Source organism: Bos grunniens, chromosome 10 (assembly GCF_055505025.1).
Source record: "Bos grunniens cultivar Pamir isolate PY7600 chromosome 10, Bosgru_T2T1.0, whole genome shotgun sequence".
In the NCBI taxonomy this organism is placed as follows: domain Eukaryota; kingdom Metazoa; phylum Chordata; class Mammalia; order Artiodactyla; family Bovidae; genus Bos; species Bos grunniens.
The window spans coordinates 72,356,027-72,379,250 of NC_141174.1; the positions used below are offsets into that span (position 1 = coordinate 72,356,027).

Sequence of the window (23,224 nt, forward strand, 5' to 3'; positions counted from 1 at the left end):
GTCTGACCTCTTATCAATTTCTATTGATTAGGCAAGCCAAGAACACCGGCTGGTATCAATAATACGATACTTCTTCCTTCATCACTAGAAACTCCTTTCCCACTTTTCTGGGCTGCTTCAGCAACACTGGCTAGCCTTGTTTTTCCACAGACACATAATGCATCTAAAGTCTTGGCTCTAGTTTTTTCTTCTGCGTGTGTGCGTGTGTGTGTGTGTGTGTGTCCATCAGTCGTGTGTGACTGTTCGCAACTCCATGGACTGTAGCCAGCCAGGCTTCTCTATCCATGGAATCCTCCAGGCAAGAATACTGGAGTGGTTACCATTGCCTTCTCCAGGGGATCTTCCCCACCCAAGGATTAAACCTGAGTCTCCTGCATTGCAGCAGAGTCCCTGTGCCACCAGCGAAGTTCTTCTTCTGCCTAGAGTATAACAAGTTACTTACACAATTGACTTTTCTTCAAGTTGGCAACTTGTCTATCACCTTCTTCCTGATTCCTGTCAAGCTCTATTCTTTTTCACACAGCACTCCTTTTTTTTAATATACTATGTAACTTTTTAGCTGCACATTGCCTGCTCTCCCCACCTCCACATACACTCCACAGGAGTAAAGTGGGACTTAAGCGATTTTTGTTTTATTCATGGATGCATCCCAAATATTAGGGGAAACTGACCAAAACTATCCACGCTGGCCAGGCACCACAGTAACTTAGTTGCTTCCTGGTAAGGAACAAGGAACTAACAAGATGGAAGAATTCCAGAAAGTTCAAAAGGAGACACCATATGTCCTACCGACTTCCCAGAATCCTCTTCGCTGGAATCCATATTGGCTGAACAATGTGCATGCCACCAGGAAGGATCCTGAGTCAAGAGTGATTGGCCAAAATCTAGGAAACTAACCCCATCAACATAAGGCCTGAGATTGCAACCATGGTGGCAGAGCAGTCCTCCTGGGCTCCCTTACCCTTCTACTCTGCGCTCGGGCACCCCTTCCCAATAAACTCTCTTGCTTTGTCCATACCTGTGTCTCCTCAGACAGTTCATTTACAGCATTAGACAAGAGCTCATTCTCAGCTCTGGACAGGGGCCCCCTTCCTGAAACACAAGAGCCTGAAGCAGAGCCAGATACCCGAAAGGCATTCAATGAATACCTGGTGAAAAAGTTTAGAAGCTAGAATTTCCTTCTGCAAGGCTGTTGGTCTTTGGTTGTTGTTGCTGCTGCTAAGTCGCTTCAGTCGTGTCCGACTCTGTGCGACCCCATAGACGGCAGCCCACCAGGCTCCCTCCTCCCTGGGATTCTCCCGCCAAGAACACTGGAGTGGGTTGCCATTTCCTTCTCCAATGCATGAAACTGAAAAGTGAAAGTGAAGTTGCTCAGTCGTGTCCGACTCTTGGCAACCCCATGGACTGCAGCCTACCAGGCTCCTCCATCCATGGGATTTTCTAGGCAAAAGTACTGGAGTGGGGTGCCATCTGGTCTTTGGTAATTAAGCCTTAATCAGCTTCCTAGCTTCTTTATTACAGAGTGACCAAACCACAGGGAGCCTAGCGGTCCTGGGAATAGCTCCAGAAGGAAGTTTGAGGTACTGAGGAGATCAAACCTAAAAAACTGAAGGGTTCGGTTCTTTTAGATGGGTGGCTGAGTTAGTAAAGACCAACGTACTCTCCCTTTATATGTCCACAGGTGTTTCGATTGGTAGCGTAAGTGACTTTGAACATTCTCCTACCCAAACAAATCCAGTGCCCCCGAGCCCAGCTCTGCGATGCGGGCCTTGACCTTCCCAGGCAGCTTCAGTGCCCTCACTTAGGTGGTTAGGCCGCGCCTAAACAGCGCTCTTTCCGGGGACGCGACATCCGTGAGTCACGGACTAGGCGCCAAGTGACGCGTGCTTCGCGCCCAGGTATCTCTCTGGCCGCCGCACGGGCGGCAGCGCCGGTTGCCTGACAGGCGGCGGAGCGAACAGGCGCTTGAGGCCCGGGACACGTCACGGCGGGGGCGGGGGCGACGGCGGCGACTTCCCGGCTCCCACCCGCGCTCGCCGCACGCACGCGCACTGCGCCCAGCATGAGGGTCGCAGCTCTGATCAGGTAACGCGGCGTCCACGCTGCCTTCCTCTTCCCTGTCAGCCTCTAGTCCTTTCCGACTGACCGGGCGGGAGCTGCCGCCGCCGCCGCCGATCGGGCGGTGCCGTGCAGGAGCCGCTGGTCGCGGGCTCGGCGGCTTCTCCTGGCCGCAGGAAGAGGCGGAGCCTTCGGGCTACAGCCCGCCGGGTCCTAGGTCCCGGGCTGGCACTCTTCCTGTCTGTCGGTCGCCGCCTCCCTGGTCGTCTGGGCTCCAGACCTTGGTTCAGATTGGATTTACATTTTAAACTGCTGATGCCTGGGACTCACGGCCAGAGCGTTTAGTTCGTCTGACCCGGACCTGGGTCGGATTCTCAAAAGCTGTAATGGGCTGTGGAGTTTGAGAGGCTGTACTTGACGCCACTTAGTGTCTCCTACCCTTTTCTCTTCGTTTTTTTCTCAGGATCCTATCTTTCTGCGGGTCCTCCGGCCCAGCCCGATTCCCTAGGTTGCAACCAGCCCCGCCCCCTCTCACAAAAGACCACCTTTCCCTCCTCTGCATCCCAGTAGTGACAGAACTGCTTCTGACAAGGATGTGCTTTACCTTGGTGTCAAGGATAGAGATGGAATTATCCTGTTTTATTGCTTTGGAGACTCATTGCGTTTATAAAAGTGACTTTATGGTAACATACTCCACATTCCAAAAAGAGTTTGAAATCTATAGTAACCCATCATGTTTAGGGGTCTATGACGACCAAAGGCTGGTCAGTTTAAATGGCTCCATACTCGTTCTGTGAATTGAAATAAAAGGGAACAAAGTAACAACATGCAAAAGGAAATTTAAACTGAACGTTTGTTTTAATTGGATCGATGTAGAGTGAGTTGCATGCAACCATGCAACCTGGAAGATTTCATGAAAATCTTTGTTCAGTACCTTAGGAAATTAATACTGGCTGAAAACGGTGTGACCCATTAAGAACTCTGGATATAACATCTTTTACTTCAGTGCCATTGTTAAGATACTAAAACTATAGTGCCAAAATAATTATTTTTATACAGTGAATTTCTTCTGTAAACTGAATGATTAAGCTTTCACCATTATGAGTGAAATTCAGTTGATATAGATCAGTAAGAATAAAAAGCAGTCCAGGAAATGAGTAATTCACATCCACATGCAGTTTATCAAAAGTTTAACCATTCAAGTAAGACACTTAACTACAGTCTCAGAAATGTTGGAGGGAAAGAGAGAAGAAAATTGGTATAATTTATTACACCAGTGTGTGTATTTTTATAATAAAAAAGCTTATTACTTTTTAAAAGAAGCAATGTTGGAAAATTGTTGCTAAAATGTAAGATCTATATAAGTGTTGGAAGATATGCTTTAAGTTGGAGTACAGAGCATAATATGTACATACAAATATCAGTGCGTGCGTGGTTAGTCACTTCAGTCGTGTCCGACTCTCTGAGACCCAATGGACCATGGCCCACCAGGCTCCTCTGTCCATGGGATTCTCCAGGCAAGAATACTGGAGTGGGTTGCCATTTCCTTCTCCAGTGATAAAGTGTGAAGTGAGTGAAGTGAAGTCGCTCAGTCGTGTCTGACTCTTTGCCACCCCATGAACTGTAACCTACCAGGCTCCCCTGTCCATGGGATTCTCCAGGCAAGAGTACTGGAGTGGGTTGCCATTTCTTTCTCCAATATAAATGTGAATGCATACATAATACATATATACAGTTGTATGCACATACACTTGAATGTATTTGGATTTGAATTTAATACTGTGAATCTACTTGTAATAAATATGTTTAGTGTGTGTATGTGGGTGCACTAAGAGATGAGATATGTGTGTGCATTCTAGAGAATAAGAGAAACCAAGATTCTTACATATCTTTACACCGTGAAGAACATTATTTTCCTAATAAACAAAAGTTTGAGTCATTTAATTTTACAGTTGAATGGCATCTTGAGGATTAGTTAGGCCATTCTCTAATTTTATAACAAAGCATATAAACCCAAGCACAATGAGTAACTTAGCTTAGTATTTCAGAATTGGGAACTAAAATTCTGATCTTCTATAGGATGTCTCCCCTAACATATGTTATGTATTTTGTAATGTTCTAAGAAGTGAGTATGGAAAAGGCAATGGCACTCTACTCCAGCACTCTTGCCTGGAAAATCCCATGGACTCAGGAGCCTGGTGGGCCGCAGTCCATGGGGTCACTAAGAGTCAGACACGACTGAGCAACTTACTTTCACTTTTCACTTTCATGCATTGGAGAAGGAAATGGCAACCCACTCCAGTATTCTTGCCTGGAGAATCCCAGGGACGGGGGAGCCTGGTGGGCTGCCGTCTATGGGGTCGCCCAGAGTCGGACACGACTGAAGCGACTTAGTAGTAGTAGTAAGAAGTGAGTAAGGGACTCAGCCTTTTCCAAACTTAATTTGACCTTAAAAAGCTTATGTTCTTAGAGCATTTGTTGGACACTGTTGTCCCACAGGGGGCTTCCCATATAGCTCAGCTGGTAAAGAATGCCTGCAATGCAGGAGATCCCCATTGGATTCCTAGTTTGGAAACATCTGCTGGAGAAAGGATCATCTACCCACTCTGGTATTCTTGGGCTTCCCTAGTGGCTCAGATGGTAAAGAATCTGACCGCAATGCAGGAGATCTGGATTTGATCCCTGGGTCGGGAAGATCCCCTGAAGAAGGGATAGGCTACCCACTCCAGTATTCTTGGGCTTCCATGGTGGCTCAGCTGGTAAAGAATCCACCCGCAATGCGGGAGACCTGGGTTTGATCCTTGGGTTGGGAAGATCCCCTGGAGAAGTGAATGGCTACCCACAGGGCACAATTTGGGAAATACTGTTTTAAAATCATATTTTAGATCTTAGCATATTTTAAAATAAAAGGCCAAGTTCTGATTTTGGATATATACCCTTTAATCTTTAATACTCTAAATATTCTAAAGAATTAGATCATTGCATCCTGCAGAAATCGAACAGTGAGGTTCAATAGGAGAAGTTGCACAAGATATACTTATGGGAATATCAGAATCTAAGGGATTAGAGTGTGATGTGTAACTTCACTTTGCCCTTTGCAATTTCCCTCCCCTTGAGAAGTTCAGGAATAACTATTGTTACTGATCAGAATATGGTTGTTGTCGTTTAGTTGCTAAGACACGTCTGACTCTTGCAACCCCATGGACTTAACCCACCAGGCCTCTATGTCCATGGGATTTCCCAGGCAAGAATAGTGGAATGGGTTGTCATTTCCTTCTCCAGTGGATCTTCCTGACCCAGAGATCAAACCAAGGCTCCTTCATTAGCAGGGGATTCTTTAATACTTCGCTACCTTGGAAGCCCTCAGAATGTGGTGAAAGTGAAAGTCACTCAGTCATGTCTGATTCTTTGCAACCCCATGGATTATACAGTCCATGGAATTCTCTAGGCCAGAATACTGGAGTGGGTAGCCGTTCCCTTCTGCAGGGAATCTTCCCAACCTAGGAATTGAACCAGGGTCTCCTGCATTGCAGGCCAATTCTTTACTAACTGAGCTATCAGGGAAGCTCTCAAAATGTGGTACAGGCTGACAAATGCTGGGAACTAAAAAGGCAAAAGGGCCAGCTTCTAGGATAATCAGTCTCTTAGTTTCTTTGCTTATGAATAAGTCTAAACATTGTATTTAAAACGACTGCCTGTAATGTGGGAGACCTGGGTTCAATCCCTGGGTTGGGACGATCCCCTGGAGAAGGAAATGGCAACTGACTCCAGTATACTTGCCTGGAAAATCCCATGGATAGAGGAGCTTGGTGGGCTACAGTCCACGGGGTTGCAAAGAGTTGGACACGACTGAGTGACTTAACTTTCTAACTTTCAGACATTGTCTGGGGGTACACTTGCAGATTTTAAGCAAAGATTAGAATGAACGGAAACAGGAATAAAACAAAGGAAGGGAGACAAATGATTTTTAAAAAAGAAGAAACATGCATAGAGAGGAACAGTAGAGTATTTTACCAAAATAGTATAATGGTTGCAATTCAACCTTATTAAAGATGAACTAACACTAGTCTTATGATTTGCCTTAGGTAGATTTGCCTTAGGTAGATTTGGTACCAGAATTTAGAAGTCCCTGTCAATTTGTTTATTAAATTTATGACTCAGGCCTTATCCTGCCATCATATGTGGTGATGGTTGAAAGCTGAAGTACTTACAGTACTGATGTTTAACTTTATCAGTGTAATTCAGCATTTTGATTTCAACCTCTACAGAATTTGAACCCACCAAGTATGTCAGACTTTGTCATTTGACTGGATCTCAGATCTTTAATTTGATCCTTTAATTGGTGCTGGTGACCATCATTAGTATTCTCAAAGTGGGAAAGAACAGGTACTTTTTGTACTTTTTCATAGAAAATTTCATCTGAGAAGTGTATATAATGTGTTTAACTGGAATGTAAAATTAAATCATTTTTTTTTTGCAAAACACTTTATATATTAAAGCAAAACTGCTATCAAAAACCAAAGAGTTACCATTTTAGCATAATCTTTGTTATGATGGCATATAATTTCATAAGCCCTTGTGAGTAGCAACTTTAGATATTCAGATTCCTTTGATCAGTTGCATATGCTGTGGAAATTACACATTCTAATGCAAAATAAGTCCCTCATATTCTGAAGAGCTGAAAAAAATAATGTGTTCTATTTTGATGTGTAATGAGTCTATGTTTAATAACAGTCAGTAACCTGATATTTATTTGTCTCCTTATCTATTTATTTTTTTAGTGGTGGGAAGGACAGCTGTTATAATATGATGCAGTGCGTTGCTGCTGGGCATCAGATTGTTGCTTTAGCAAATCTAAGACCTGCAGAAAACCAAGGTAAGTGTATGCATATATTGGAAAGTTCTCTAAATGACTGAAACTCCAGCCTCATAATTGCATTCTCTTGTATGTAATATGCAAACAATTAATGGGAACTCATATCTTTAGCGCTGTTTAGATGCTACATTCTGTGCTTAGTGTTTTCAATTATGTAATATTTAATCCTCCTAAGAAACTCCTAGAAAGTTACTCCTAGGCAAAGACACTGAAGCTTCAAGTTTTTTTTGTCCAAGGTAAAATAGCTAGTACAAACTTGTAGAGCTGACACTTAAATCCTCTTACTTCAGAGTGCACTGTTGTTCCACTACGAAAATTTTCCAAGTGTTGTTGGCAATGCACAGGTAAATAACATACAATTCTTTGGAGCTTGGAAAGTAAGACATATATGAATAAATGATAATACATAGCTTTCGTTATTAAAAGCATTCAGTTTAGTCATCTTAGATGTAAACTAAATGTGTGATACTTGAGAAATCCATTGAACAATACATTTCCACTTTTTATTCATCTGTGGTAATAAGGACATCTACAAATAATCCACAGACCTTATTTTAGCTACTTTTTTCAGTTTTCCTCCAATGAAATTTCTCCATTTAGATGTTTTTGGTTTTTTTTTTCTCTGTGTCCATGTCGGTATCCAAGTTTCCTCTTTTAATATGGACACCAGACATATCTGGTGAAGGGCTCACTCTAATGACTTCATTTTAACTAATTACATCTTCAATGACTCTATTACCAAACAAGGTAACATTTTGAGGTATTAGATGTTAGGACTTTACCCCAAGAATTTGGGAATGACACAGTTCAACCAACAAAATCTTTTTTTCTTTTTAATTGATATGTAATACTGTATTCATTTTATTTGTATAACAGTGATTATATATATGTATATAATATATAATCATTTCACTATATAGTGAAATGATTACCACAATAAGTTTACTTTACATCCATCACCACACATAATTATATATATTTTTTCCCAGACTTTTAAATAAAAGAAAAATATTCATTGATTTGCTTTTCATACTCTTTTATTATACTCATACAACCATAGATATTAACTGTTAAAATGTAACAGAGGGAGATTATACTTGTCTAACTCTATTACTGCTTTTCTACTAAGATCTTTTTATCATCCCCTTTACTCAGCTTCTTTTAAGATTCCATGCTTTTGCTGTACTATTATTTTGGGATTAATTAAATGAGTATTATATACTAAAACACTAATAATTCCTGGCGTGAAGTAGGTCCCCAATAAATTTAGTTTAATCTGAGTGAGTGAGTAAAAGTGAGTGTTAGTTGCTTAGTTATGTCTGACTCTTTGCAATCCTTTGGATTGTAGCCCACCAGGCTCCTCTGTCCATGGAATTCTCCAGGCAAGAATACTGGAATGGGTAGCCATTACTTCTCCAGAGGATCTTCCTGATCCAGGGATTGAACCTGGGTTGTGAGCAGATTCTTTACCCTCTGAGCTACCAGGGAAGCCAGTTAAATCTGAATCTTGCACTAGATATTTTTCTTCCTTCCTTCCTTCGTTCCTTCTTCAGTGCTGCCAGCCTATTGAATCTTTATTTTTATATCATTTTAGAGTTATTTTCTATTTTTTTAATGCCCAAATAGATTGTTTGTAAACTTCTTGAGAGGAGAGGTCATATCTTCTATATTCCTTTAATTGTTCCTCAGCACTTGGGACAATTCTGTGCCCATGATAGGCATTCACTCAAGGTTTATTGATTGGTGGATGAATAATGAACTAACTAGAATTAACCCTGCAAGGCAAGCAGTTATCTGAGTTTTCTTTCCTTCTCTGATTAAGAGCCAAATAATGCTTGAAGTGAAGTGGGAATATAAAGATTAGAAGTATTTTATAGGAGGAAGTAGAACAGGTCCTGTGAAGGTCCTGTGGAGGGTCAGGTGTAAACATACACTTTAGGATTTTGTATGGGTTTCTGAGGTGGGGAGATTTGGGAGAATGGCATTGAAACATGTATAATATCATGTATGAAACGAGTCGCCAGTCCAGGTTCGATGCACGATACTGGATGCTTGGGGCTGGTCCACTGGGACGACCCAGAGGGAGGGTATGGGGAGGGAGGAGGGTTCAGGATGGGGAACACAGGTATACCTGTGGCGGATTCATTTCGATATTTGGCAAAATGAATACAATATTGTAAAGTTTAAAAATAAAGTAAAATTTAAAAAAAAATAGTAGCATTTTCAAAGTACTATGTTTAGAAAGTGACCTCCTATTTCGGACTTTAAATAATGAAGAGAAAATTCTTTAAGGGTGAGTGGGAACTATACTACAATTTCTGTATTATAAAAGAAGAAGCAGAATTTCCTTGCAGGTTGTATTCTGTTATTTCAGGAAAGAATTTTCTTATCCTTTGTGGCCAGTCAGGCAAGTAAGTTTTCTAGGCTTTCTATCTTTAGAGGTGTTGGTATTTAAAAAGAAGATTGTTTATATAATACATACATGATGTAATTTCACTCCGTGGAATTTTTATCTTGTCTTCAACTTTTCTACATGAATAGTTATAGTTCCCTTGTACGGAATCACTGATGTACAGATTTTGACTTATAGTGTGTTTACATTGAAATACATTAGTTGAAAATATCCTGTCAAAAATTCATTTAATACACCCAACCTACTGGTCATGATAACTTAGCCTAGCCTACCTTAACTCTGCTTAGAACACTTACATTAGCCTACAGTAGGGCAAAATCATCTAACACAAAGCTTCTTTTATAATAAAATGTTGAATATCTTATGTAGTTTATTGAATTCTGTGGTGGGTGGAAGTGAAAAACAGAATGGTTCTTAAGTATATCAGTTGTTTGCTGTATTGATCATGTGGTTGCTTGGGAGCTGTGGCTATCTACTGCTGCTGCCCGGTATCACAGAGAGAATGGACCATGTATCACTAGTCTGGGAAAAGATGACAATTCAAAATTTGAAGTACAATTTTTATTTAATGTGTATTGCTTTTGAACCACTATGAAGTTGAAAAATCCTGCTTTGAATCATCTTTATAATCTTCCTTGTGCTTAAGGTTCACTAGCAGGGTGGGTAAGATGACAGGCAAAGTATATCTTTAAATTATGCCTCTTAGTAGAAGGCTCCTCTGTCCATGGGATTCTCCAGGCAAGAATACTGGAGGTTGCCATTCCCTTCTCCAGAGGATCATCCCAACCCAAGGATCAAACCCGGTTCTCCTGCATTGCAGGCAGATTCTTTACCAGCTGAGCCACTAGGGAAACCCTAGAATATTGTTAGTGAGAAAGAATTTAGTAGTAAATGTAATTGGAATATTACAAACTAAAAGCTTGAGGAAATCAGCTGCACTCTCATTATAATGGAAGCAAATAGATGGCTATGGGTTGGTAGATGGAGAGAGTTTAGCTAATCTTGATTTAAAATCAACAGGATGTTGGTGATTATTGAATGATTCATTGACTGGCTTTTTTTCTCCCCCTAAACATGTAAAAGGAATCTTAACGAGGAATGACTGATAGAGATGACTCCAGTATAAAGTTGGTTAAACTGAATCATAGCACTGAGTTTTCAATAGGTAGTCTGGAAAAGAGTTTATCCCCATAATGGGGATAAATGTGAACTTGTCATAAAATTCACAAAGCTATCTCTTTAAATTTGTAGTAGGAACTTTTGTGGCATGTTAATTGAGGTGCTTCAGACAACAGTGGAGCCTTTTGGTTTTATTTGATCTCATACTATTATTGTTATCTAGCTTCCATTAATAAAAGTTACGTTGTGGTTGGGACTAAATGGAGCCTTAAAGGAAAATTGTCGTTTAGGTTTTTGAATTCAGTAAAATGTTGTAATTATTTTGCTAACATCAGGAAGTTTCTGGCTGAGAAACTCAAAGTTATTTAAATATATTAATTCACTTGTATTAATTGTCTTTAAAGCTAGTACATTTAAAGATCTAGTTTAAATTTGAGATGAAGGTAATCTAAGAAGCTTTTAAGTTACTTTGGCTATATCTCTCCTTCCTACTGAAACCAGAACTAGACAGATTTACAATAATAATATGAATACTTGGAAACCAATCTGTTGTATGAGCCAAAATCTGATAGCATACTGTGGCGATTTTGATTATTGAAGGCCCTTACAATATAATTTTTCATGCCTTTTGATAAAATTCTTTCACATTCAGTGGAAAGCCTAGATCTGCTCGGCATATATGTATATATACACATATACGCACAGATACACACGTATATGTCAAACATTGTTTTGTAACTTTTTAAAAGCTTAAAAATGTTTTTTAACACCTTCCTTGTCATTATTATTGTACCATAGCATTTCTAGATATTGTGTTTACAAAACAAATACCCTACAAAAATGTAAGTGTTATACAGATAAATTTGAGAGATAATTCATACACTCTTGCCTTGTTAGAGCATCTTAAAGCTGCTTAGCCTAGGAAGAATTGCAGTTAAAACACCTATTTAATATGGTTTATCCTCATTTTTTATATAAATTCATTTACCCACGGAATCCTTTATTTTTTCATGCAGTACCTAATAATATCTCATGGGATTTCTATTCTGCAGGACATACTTTAGAAAATACTCTTCTTCAAAATTATATTAATAGCTGCATAGTATTATGTGAATATACTATAATTTTAATCTATTGATATTATAAACAATGCTGTGATGACTATCTTTGCACATAATCTTTATGTATATTCATGATTCTGTTTTCTAAAAAATAGAGTAAAGAAATCAAAAAGCCTATTCCAGTATATTTCTAAGTTCATTTGTATCACTAAAAAGGTTCATGTGATTCATCTGTTTTGAATATTTTTGTTCCTATTGATATTTTTGGAATCAAGTTGTGTTGACTGCTCTCTAGGCAGTGAAACTCAGGTGGACTTTCAAACCCACTGTCTTTCATTCTGTTTGATTATTTCCCTTTATTTGTTGCAGTGGGGTCAGATGAACTGGATAGCTACATGTATCAGACAGTGGGTCATCATGCCATTGATTTGTATGCAGAAGCGATGGCTCTTCCCCTCTACCGCCGTACCATAAGGGGAAAGAGCGTGGATACGGGACCAGTGTACACCAAATGTGAAGGTGATGAGGTTGAAGATCTCTATGAGCTTTTGAAACTTGTTAAGGTATGCAGAGCGACTAATTACATTTACTGAGTTTAGTATGTAATTTAGTAAATTATATTTACTGAATTATTTATTAATAAATATTTTATAACTCCAAGCAGCCCAACTATTCTTTGAAAAGCTATTTTGTCTTTTCAGTTAGAAAACTGTTACTATGCCTTTATATTAAATATTATTTAAAAATAGAATTTTTGGTATAGTCTGGCACCAATAATTGTCAAATGATATTTACCCAAGTTTTCCTTAGGATTTTGGAGTTGATGAACTTTCAATCATGTTTTTAGCAAATATTTTTTTGAATGCCTTGTTATGTATAGTTCTAGGCACCGGGGATAGGACAATGAACAGACAGAAAAAGTCTTGTTTTGTTGGAGCTTACTTTTCTGTAGGAGACAGGTCAGTAAGCAAACACATAAATTATATGCGTGGTGGTGAAGAGTTCTGTGTAGAAAGATGAAGCGGAGTCAAGGTGATGAAGAGTGATGGCAGTGAGTGGTCCAGAAAGACCTTTCTGCTTTGGTGAAATTTAAATAGACCTAAAGAGAGACTGAGCCTTACTTTAAGTTTGTGAAAGAGGTTTATAAATTAAATACTTAAGTTTCTGAATATAAGAGTTTGCAGCAATTGTGCATTCATTCTTAATTTCTCAGGATAGAAAATTGAGGAGAGAAAGTATGGGACTTATCTGTCTACTAGGTACTATACTTAGTAAATGTTAATTAATAGATATCCTTTTATATTAAGCAGTCATCTTTTTATTCTTATTATAGTCAACTATTTGAATACAGTTCAGTACTCTTAAATATGAATTTTATCCAGTCAACTACAGGCAATTCATATAAGGTGTAGCTAGTGAAATAGAGAATTTAAACCAAATATTTCCTTGATGTCTTAATATTTTTTTTACAAAGGAAAGAAAATTTCTGTCCCTTCTTGTACCAAGGGACATTGCATTTTATTTTCTCATTCTTTAGAGAAGTTTAGCTTTTCAGAAGTTATGTTATGAACCCGTCATGAAAAAATTTGCTAGTCCCAAATAGCTATTTTAGTGCTGTACTTCAGATTTGATGCTGATCAAAGCCTAATATTAATTAAGAATTTTGATTTTAAAAATATATGAAACTCTTCAATTCGTTTCACTTTGAAACTATCTCTTATTTTCTACGTCAATTCAGTTCAGTTTAGTTGCTCAGTGGTGTCTGACTCTTTGAGACCCCAGGGACTGCAACACGCCAGGCTTCCCTGTCCATCACTAACTCCCAGAGCTTGCTTAAACTCATGTCCATCGAGTTGATGATGCTATCCAACCATCTCATCCTCAGTCATCCCCTTCTCCTCCTGCCTTCAATCTTTTCCAGCATCAGAATCTTTTCCAGTGAGTCCATTCTTTGGATCAGGTGGCCAAAATATTGAAGCTTCAGCTTTAGCATTAGTCCTTCCAATGAATATTCAAGACTGATTTCCTTTAGGGTTGATTGGTTTGATTTCCTTGCAGTTCAAGGGACTCTCGAATCTTCTCCAACACAGAAAATTCTTATTTTTATTTACCCTTTAAAATACAAAACTGATAGGGAAAGAATGGTTCTATAATTTACTATTTAGAAAAAAAAATTGCTGTTTGGATATGGGTAGCATAAAAGGTAAATACTTTTCAAAGGAAATCACAGGGACCTGATTTCTTCCTTTTGGGAATATACATGCTATCATCATGTCTAATTCTTTGTGACCCTATGGACTGTAGCCCACCAGGCTCCTCTGTCTATGCAATTTTCCAGGCAAGAATACTGGAGTGGGTTGCCATTTCCTCTTCCAAGGGATCTTCCCAACTCAGGGATAAAACCCACGTCTCCTGTGTCTCCTATGTTGGCAGGTGGATTTCTTACCACTGAACCAACTGGAAAGTCCTGTCAAACAACAGAGAAGGCATAAAAGAAATTTCACTTCTCTCCATGTGGACAACTAAGACTTTGACAGCATTCACTTTGAGGTGTGAAATATTGAGTGCAAATTCTTCTTTCTCAAATTCTTCCTCAGGGTGCAAAGAAACTAGATATTAAGTTTGCAGCATAAACCAACATTACAAAATGGTAGGACTCTAAACTACAGGTAATTAGGTTGCTTAAAAACCACTGATAACTGATAACTTTGGAGAAACTGTGATAATAACACCCTTCCGAGAAAGGGAAAGATAATAAATTACTAATCAATTTAATTAAAAATGGGCTGATTAGTAGTAATTAAGAAGAAATTTCCCTTTTGATACATTCTGTCTTTGGAGAAATGGATGCGTTGCCATTATCTTTATAGTAACCGTCAGTTATGACATAAATTAATGCTAATGTTAAATCTTGACAACTTCTGCTTTGGAAGTTCATACATGATAATTATAACTATAGCTGAAAGAGATGTTATCAAGTTGTCTGGGACTAAATAGTTCCTTCTTTTCCTGTGCAAAAATATTAATTTTACTATAGGATATTTTAAGGACATAAATATCAGAAATATACTGCTTTTATGGAAGAGATTGTATAACCAGGCTTTTATAGTTAAATCCATTTATGAAACACTGGTGGAAAGATTCCAATAGAGGTCTTACATATTCTAATGAATAATTGAGTAATTATGGGAAAAAACGAGTTGAGAAGAGCTATAATTCTTCAAGTTCATCTTCACTTGTTCTAAGAAAAAGATGGAATTGCATTTTTTAATCCTTTGAATATTAATGAAGAATTGAAAGCATTTAGATTCATTTTCATTTTAAACATTTATTTATAACAGGTTGTAGTTTTGTGACTTTCACATGTATGTCAGACTTTTGTTTTTGTTAACTCTTTTTACCCCCAGATATTAGAGCTAATATTTGAATAGGAAATGTTTGTTTTTTACAAAGAGTTTAATTGACTAATTGCTTAAAAGAAGTAGGAAAGACTTGGAAGAATTTGCAGAATTAAAGATTCCTAACTATCAACATTTTGAAGAAGTCATGAAAGCTAATAGAAGTGGAATAAGCCTTGACGTCTTATGGATTGTCAGGTGATTATGACAGGTGTGTATATGTATATATCTCAAGCTGTTTGCAAAATATCTGACTTTCATATAGCTAGTATTTTATTCTTTAAAATTTCTTTAATATTAAAATATCATTTGATTCTCATCTGGGTTAGTTTGGCATATAGATAACTTGTATTATTCTCTAAAAATATAGTAATTTTCAAATTCTGGGGTGTTTTTCTTTTAAGTCACATAAAGCAATGCAATAGTTCCTGTATGATATGTCTAAATACCATAACTCTATAGAGAATATATTTAAGGATCACTTATTCTTTCTTTCTCAACTGGAGCTGCTTCTTACTAGATCTGATATTGTCCCCTTTTTGGTTTATTCCCTGATTTCAATGGAATCCATCAATAAGAAATTTCCTTAGAGAAGTTACTTTCAAGTCCTTGCAGTTTGCAAATGTTCTTATTCTACCCTCATATTTGATTAGTATGTTCATTAAATTTAATATTTTAGGATGAAGGTTACTTTTCCTCAGATCATTAAAGGCATTGTTCCATGGTCCTCTAGCATTTTGTGATGAGAAGGTTCATGCTAGTGTGATATTTGTTTCTTTTAGCTGACTCGTTTTTCTTCTCTGTTGTCTTTTATGATTGTGTCTTTATGTTTGATGTAATGAAATGTCACAGCAGCACACTGGACGTTGAAAGTGGCTTCCCTGTATCCTTTCTACAGTTTTCTATTGAGGAGCAGCATACCTCTTTCCTTTTATCCTAATGATTGTTTAGGGATGGCATTAATCCATGGGAAAGCCAGTCACAGCATGGCATCTTGGCCCTAGCCATTAGGTCAGGGTTGGTTTTATTAAGTTGCATTGTATCACATAGGATGAAACGTAAGATGATGGACTGTTGGCAAAAGATAAGGTCTTTCTCCTGTGCAGAGCAATATATGGATGTGAGACCTAAAACTGCTACTGCTTTCTTTTTTGGATAGAGAAAGAGGAGAACCTGCTATCTAATCTGACACACAAAAAATGGCAGAGCCAATAGAATTGCAGTGTGAGGATGGCTCTGCAAAACACCCTTCCATTATTTGATAATTGATTCCCTTTGACCTTCTTTATTCTCTTTTGCTGGTACTCTAATCGATCACACTTTAGACCTCCCAGTTTGAATTTTCATGTCTCTTGTCTCTTCTCACACATCTTCCCTCTCTATATCTTTTTGTTGTACATTCTGTGAGGTTGCCCTTTTAAACACCCTACTTTCTTGTTGAAATTTTATTTTAGCAATCAGGAGCTTTACTTGTTTATTGACTGTTCCTTTTTAATAATAACCTCTTTTTACTTCTGTAGATATATTAATAACATCCTTATATCCATCTTAAAATACAGATTAGAGTCTTTAAACATTTCATTCTCTGAAATATTCGTGTATTCTTGGGGGTCTGTTTTCTCATGTTTTTTTCCCTTTCACGTTGAAGGCTTTTCTCAAATGTCTTGGTTACTTGTTCATATCTAAGAATAAGGCAAGAGGAAAGCTGAATAGATGCTTTGTTTTTGAGATTAGAGTTCTTCCAGCTTCACACTTCATCCTTGTTATACCTGGCTGGAGCTCAGGATAGTGTGGCCTTGTTTAGTTCCTTTCTTGGCTTTCTTCTCTCCTATACAAACTGTGGGTTACAACTTCCTCTGTTGATTTATCAGTCATTGTTCCTTCTGCTGCTGCTTTCTGACTCAAGAATCTAATTGAAATCCGTACTCCATTGATGTCTCCCCCCCCAGGTTTTCTTTGTTTTTTAGAGCTTATAACTTTGTTTTCATTTTAATGGAATGTCTCCATCCAGGAATCTGTGTTAATTTCATTCTAATGAAATTCATTTAATATTCTTCCCTAAGTTTAATATTCAGTTTCAATCTTCCTCTTCTAATCTTTGATACTTTTCTTCTTTCATGTTCCTTTTTGCATTAGGCATTTTATATTGGTATTAATTATGTTAAATATGATTTTAAATTACTTAGTGGATAGCTTTAATTTGAATGCAACAATAAATGCATAATTTTCTTTTTTCAATAGAGTATTTACTGTTGATAGACTTGTGAATAACTGATTTTTTAAAACTGGATTTTAATTTAATATTTTTAGAAAACATCGATTACTACTTTACTCTTTATATTGGTTAAAATTCTTTTTGATTACAAGGAGCAGAAAGTCATGTTCAAGCTCATTTAAATGAAAAGAGAATTTACTGATAATGACCTGAAGATAAGTTAGCTTTAAGTAGATTAGAAACAAGATACAAACTATGTGTGATTCATGGGGTCGCAAAGAGTCGGACACGACTGAGCGACTGATCTGATGTAATCAGAACACGCGCGTGCGCACACACACACACACAGACACACCCGCTTTTAATCTCTTGCCTTTACCTTCTGTTGATTCTATTCTCAGTGTGGACCCCTGTAGTCAGAAGATGGCTTGTAATTACATCCTTTCTAGCTCATATATGTATGTGTGTGTGTGTGTGTGTGTGTGTGTGTGCGCTCGTGTGCCCACACACTCAGTCATGTACAGCTCTGGGGATCTTCCTAACCCAGGGTTTGAACCTGGCATCTCTTGTGTCTTCTGCATTGGCAGATGGGTTCTTTACCACTGTGCTACCTGGGAAGTCCATACTTAGTAGGAAAAGTGGCAATCTCAAATTGCTGGAAGGAAAATAGAGTTATGGTTCATTGTCATTCAGTGGCTTCACCTGTATCATCCATGAACCTGCTGTTGGGAGAAGATGATTTTGTTTGATGCGACAGGTCTAGATCCTGTGCCAGTCCTGGAGCAAGAGACTGAGTCATGATTACTGAAACCACATTTACTGTGGTTCTAGCAGAAGAACAGGACCCAGTGCTGGAAGGGTAGGTCTCCAAATATAAAGCAAGGTGTTGCTGATAGTAGGCTAAACTGTGGTAGGGGGTTAAAGAATAACAATTTTCCTGAAAGTAAATAGGTTCCAACTGCTCACAAGCTTGAGAGCCATTCTTGATGGTTCTTCTTTCAGTATTTTCTTCCCTTTCTTCCCAGCCCTTCTTTTTTGCCTTCCTCCCTCCCTCTTTCTGTTCCTTCTTAGCTTCTTTAAAAAAAAATAGTTGATGATTAGAGCCACAACAGTGAGCTTATACTCTAGGACCTGTATATTTAGTTGCTCATGATAGGCATGATAAACTCAACAAGTTCAATACTTCCTCATTATCTTTTTGTGCAAATTTGCTCCCTTTTCTGTATTTCCCTCTTAGTTGGAAGCATTGTTATTTATCCCATTACTTGAGTGTAACCTGGAGCTTCACTACCAGACTTCCACTTTGTCTCAGTTCCCTCCCATCTCAACCACAATCCTTAGATCTTCAGGACCTTTTTATGTTACTTCTGTTACCTCTGAAGTTGACCCTTTGACTTCATTTTGACCATAACTAGACTGTACAAGTCTTCTAACTGGTCCACTTGCCTTCAGTATTGCCTTGTGTACCTGCAAACCTTTGTACCACATTATTATCAGCTGATCTGTGAAAATGGGCTTCCCAATTTGTGCAGAGGTAAAGAATCTGCCTGCCAGTGAAGGAGACGTAAGAGATGCGGATTCAATCCCTGGGGTGGGAAGGAACCCCTTGGAGGAGGAGCCTGATGAGCCCTAGTCTACAGGGTTTCAAAGAGCTGGACATGACTGAGTGACTGAGCATGCATGCATGATCTGTGTTAAGTACTTAAATACCCATGTTTAAGATAAAGCCCAAACAAATTAGCCTGGCAAAAAAGACTCCTTAGGAAAAGGCCTTTGCAGTCCCACCTGTTGTCTGATTCTGTTATTCTCACACAAGCTTCTGGGTCAAGTTATATTGAACAAATTAGGTTTCCAGGAGATTGCTTTTTTGTATCTGAGGATTTTGCCTATGCTTTTCTTTGCCTTTATCTCTTTGTTCTCCTGAACTCCTTCTTGCTTCACATCCTTCTGTGAAATATGCTCTGATTTACATTCCTTTATCTTGGCAGCTTGTTTTTACCTCTACTGTACTTCTCAGTTCATTACTCGGATTGTTTATATGATTGCCTCTTGCTATACTATGAGACCCTCAAAGACAATCTAAGTGCTGTCCACTTTTATATCTCTTGTGTCCAGCTATGTTCCTGGCATATTCAGTTCAGTTCAGTCGCTCACTTGTGTCCGACTCTGCGACCCCATGAATCACAGCACACCAGGCCTCCCTGTCATCACCAACTCCCTGAGTCTAGTCAAACTCATGTCCATCAAGTCGATGATGCCATCCAGCCATCTCATCCTCTGTTGTCCACTTCTCCTCCTGCCCCCAATCCCTTCCACAATCAGGGTATTTTCCAATGAGTCAACTCTTCACATGAGGTGGCCAAAGTACTGGAGTTTCAGCTTTAGCATCAGTCCTTCCAATGAACACCCAGGACTGATCTCCTTTAGGATGGACTGGTTGGATCTCCTTGCAGTCCAAGGGACTCACAAGAGTCTTCTCCAACACCACAGTTCAAAAGCATCAATTCTTCGGCGCTCAGCTTTCTTTACAGTTCAACTCTCACACCCATACGTGACCACTGGAAAAACCATAGTCTTGACTAGACGGACCTTTGTTGGCAAAGTAATATCTCTGCTTTTGAATATGCCATCTAGGTTGGTCATAACTTTCCTTCCAAGGAGTAAGCGTCTTTTAATTTCATGTCTACAGTCACCATCTGCAGTGATTTTGGAGCCCCCAAAAAATAAAGTCTGCCACTGTTTCCACTGTTTACCCATCTATTTCCCATGAAGTGGTGGGACTAGATGCCATAATCTTCGTTTTCTGAATGTTGAGCTTTAAGCCAACTTTTTCACTCTCCACTTTCACTTCCATCAAGAGGCTTTTTAGTTCCTCTTCACTTTCTGCCATAAGGGTGGTGTCATCTGCATATCTGAGGTTCTTGATATTTCTCCTGGCAATCTTGATTCCAGCTTGTGCTTCTTCCAGCCCAGCATTTCTCATGATGTACTCTGCATTTAAGTTAGATAAGCAGGGTGACAATATACAGTCTTCATGTACTCCTTTTCCTATTTGGAACCAGTCTGTTGTTCCATGTCCAGTTCTAACTGTTGCTTCCTGACCTGCATATAGGTTTCTCAAGAGGCAGGTCAAGTGGTTTGGTATTTCCATCTCTTTCAGAATTTTCCACAGTTTATTGTGATCCACACAGTCAAAGGCTTTGGCATAGTCAATAAAGCAGAATAGATGTTTTTCTGGAACTCTCTTGCTTTTTCGATGATCCAGCGGAAGTTGGCAATTTGATCTCTGGTTCCTCTGCCTTTTCTAAAACCAGCCTGAACATCTGGAAGTTCACGGTTCACGTATTGCTGAAGCCTGGCTTGGGGAATGTTGAGCATTACTTTAGATGCCTTTTAAAGGATTGTTGAACAAATTAGTCTGAAATGTAACAGATTATTCTTTATATAATAATTTATCTAATGCAGGGGAAGTCACAACATTGTTTAAAAATATAATGTAAAACCATTGGCAATTTTATTTTTGTTTTTCATTTAGAAGCTTAAATAGAATGGACATGATAGTGAAACTTTTCAAAATAGGGTATCCTATTGATTTGGCAGAGTCACCATTTACCAAGAATAATTTCCAGCTGCCGACTATTTTATAAAAATGCTAAGCAGATTCTTTTTCAAACTGATACATGTATCTTAGAAAACCTCCTTATTATGGTGGAAAATTACTTTGTGAATCTCTTTTCAGTTTGGATCTCAGGGGAAAAAACCCTAGATCATTGGATGGCTTAAGGCAAATCCAAAGAGTTTTGAGTGGGAAGAACATATAAGATGGCCTTAAGATTTGCAGGGAGGACCCATAGTGCTAATTAAACAGGCACATAGCACTGTACACATTGCTCCTGGATCTTAAGTATTGTACAGCTTGCCTCAAGCCCTGTCAGTTCCCAAGATGTGGACATTAAGCCTAGTCCCTTGGCATAAGAAATGCTTTGCTTGTATTGATTCTGGACTCCAAACAGGAAGATTTCGAATTAGCACAGACCAGTGTCATTTTGACTTCCAGGTGTGTCTGTATTGAGGCTGTGCCATCTCTGGCCCTTTTGATCTTAAAGTCAAGCATGCATGTGAAAGTACCCGATGGATGATCTGTCTGGAAATAAAATGTTAGATTATACTTGTCAGTTATTACAGTGTGTAAACTTATCACCGGTCTACAGTCTTCATCTATAGATTTCCCTTAAAGCCTGAAAAACATGACCTCCTCATCCTAGCAAAGCTGTCATTCTGTCTCCTCACCCTTGAACTTAGTATCAGTGATTGTATGTGTACATTACACATGCACTTACATATTCTTTATCTTTTGCCTGATTCATTGCCTCTGTAAATCCACAAATTGACTTGCTTTTATGTCCTTGTATTCCTTTCTTCTGCGAACCATAGATTTCTATCTTACCATTTACTCTATATATTTTAAAGTGTGTTGGGTATGTTTGACTTGTCTCTCAAATTTCTTTCTTTCATGCTTTTCAAACTCTGATGTTTGTGTCCTACTGACTTTTTTACTTTTTTCCTGACTATGCTACTGTTTATTTTTTACGAAATCCTTTGTTAATGTCTACTTCTGAAGTTGTCTAAGATGCTAATTGTATGTTTCTGTTCCACAGCCCATTATTTCATTTCTACACCTGTAGTTTACCACATCTTTGTTATCTTCTCTATTAAATAACCAAGAACACATTACAAAGATTTGTAAGTATAGATTATTTTATTCCTTTATTGTTGTCTTTACATTTTTTGTAACATAAGACTCTATTGGTGGTCTCACAACAAAACGATAGGTCGTGAATTGAACTTTTTATGTTGGCTTTCCCTTTTAAATAGGGAACATCTTCATTCAGCAATTTGTAGTGCCTAAACTGTAAAGTCAGGCTTCCCAGGTGTGCTAGCGGTAAAGAATCCATCTGCCAATGCAGGAGACATGAGTATTGTGGGTTTGATCCCTGCGTAAGGAAGATTCTCTGGAGTAGAGAATGGCACCCCACTTCAGTGTTCTGGTCTGGAAAATCCCATGGGCAGAGGAGCCTGGCGGGCTATAGTCCATGGGACTGCAGAGACCAGACGCAGCTGAGCAAGTGAGTACACACACATGCTACTACAAACCTCAAACTAACCGTAAAATCAATGATAATATCAATAGATATTTAGAGGGTTTTTTTAATTGGTAGGAAATGATTTAATAGGGGCTTGTTTTATGACATGTGAGAATCAAAATATGTGTCAATTGACCTTGACTTTTCCTGTTAACTTTAACCTGTACTAATACTATTAATATTTAGAGATGTTTCTTATGTCTTTCATTTTGTCGTTGTTGTTCAGTCACTAAGTCATGTCCGACTGTGACCCCATGGACCGCAGGACGCCAGGTTCCCCCATCCTTCACTATCTCCCAGAGCTTAAATTCAAGTCTATTGAGTCAATGAGGCTATCTAACCATCTCATCCTTTGCCACCCTCTTCTCCTTTTACCTTCACTCGTCAAGTCTTTAATTTTGTAAACATTAATTGAATGCTTATAATATACCACTATCGTAAAGTAAAGAGATGTACAAGATCCTGATAATACACAGAAACAAAAAACTAATATAATGTAGAGTTGCTATTAGAGTGTGCCTTTAATGAGCTGTGGGGATTCAAAAAAGAAAAAAGTCCCCTGTGTTGGGAAGTCACTAGAGGCTTTCCAGGGGAAGTTACACTTGATATCCTTAAAGGTTGTTTCAATTTTGACAAAGGCAGGCATGGAATATGCCTAAGAGAATGTTGCAGATTAAGAGCTTAGTTTAGCCACAGTCATGGAAGCAGGAAATCATAAGATATATTAGGGAAATAGTAGTTCAGTTTGGAGAGGGAAATGGCAACCCACTCCAGTGTTCTTGCCTGGAGAATCCCAGCGATGGGGGAGCCTGGTGGGCTGCCGTCTATGGGGTCACACAGAGTCGGACATGACTGAAGCGACTTAGCAGCAGTTCAGTTTGGCTAACGCTCAATTTTAAGGAGTAGTGGGAATAAGTCTGGAAAGGCAGATTAAAGCTAC

General features: G+C 38.7%; 1 protein-coding gene across 5 annotated transcripts in view; it reads left to right on the top strand.

The window, feature by feature from the left end:
• The first annotated feature begins 2,007 nt into the window (after positions 1 to 2,007).
• Positions 2,008 to 23,224, top strand: part of DPH6 (diphthamine biosynthesis 6) — a 190,923-nt gene continuing 169,706 nt past the window's right edge. For 2 of the 5 annotated variants that reach the window (XM_086322008.1, XM_086322009.1), the window contains exons 1-3: positions 2,008 to 2,085; positions 6,840 to 6,934; positions 11,897 to 12,090. In XM_086322008.1, coding sequence (XP_086178134.1) covers positions 2,063 to 2,085; positions 6,840 to 6,934; positions 11,897 to 12,090 — 312 coding nt within the window. In that variant the 5' untranslated portion in view covers positions 2,008 to 2,062. Of the gene's footprint in view, positions 2,086 to 6,839; positions 6,935 to 11,896; positions 12,091 to 13,960; positions 15,137 to 21,798; positions 22,753 to 23,224 lie in introns of those variants that run through there. The other 3 variants (XR_015135022.1, XR_015135021.1, XR_015135020.1) reach the window with 3 other exon arrangements.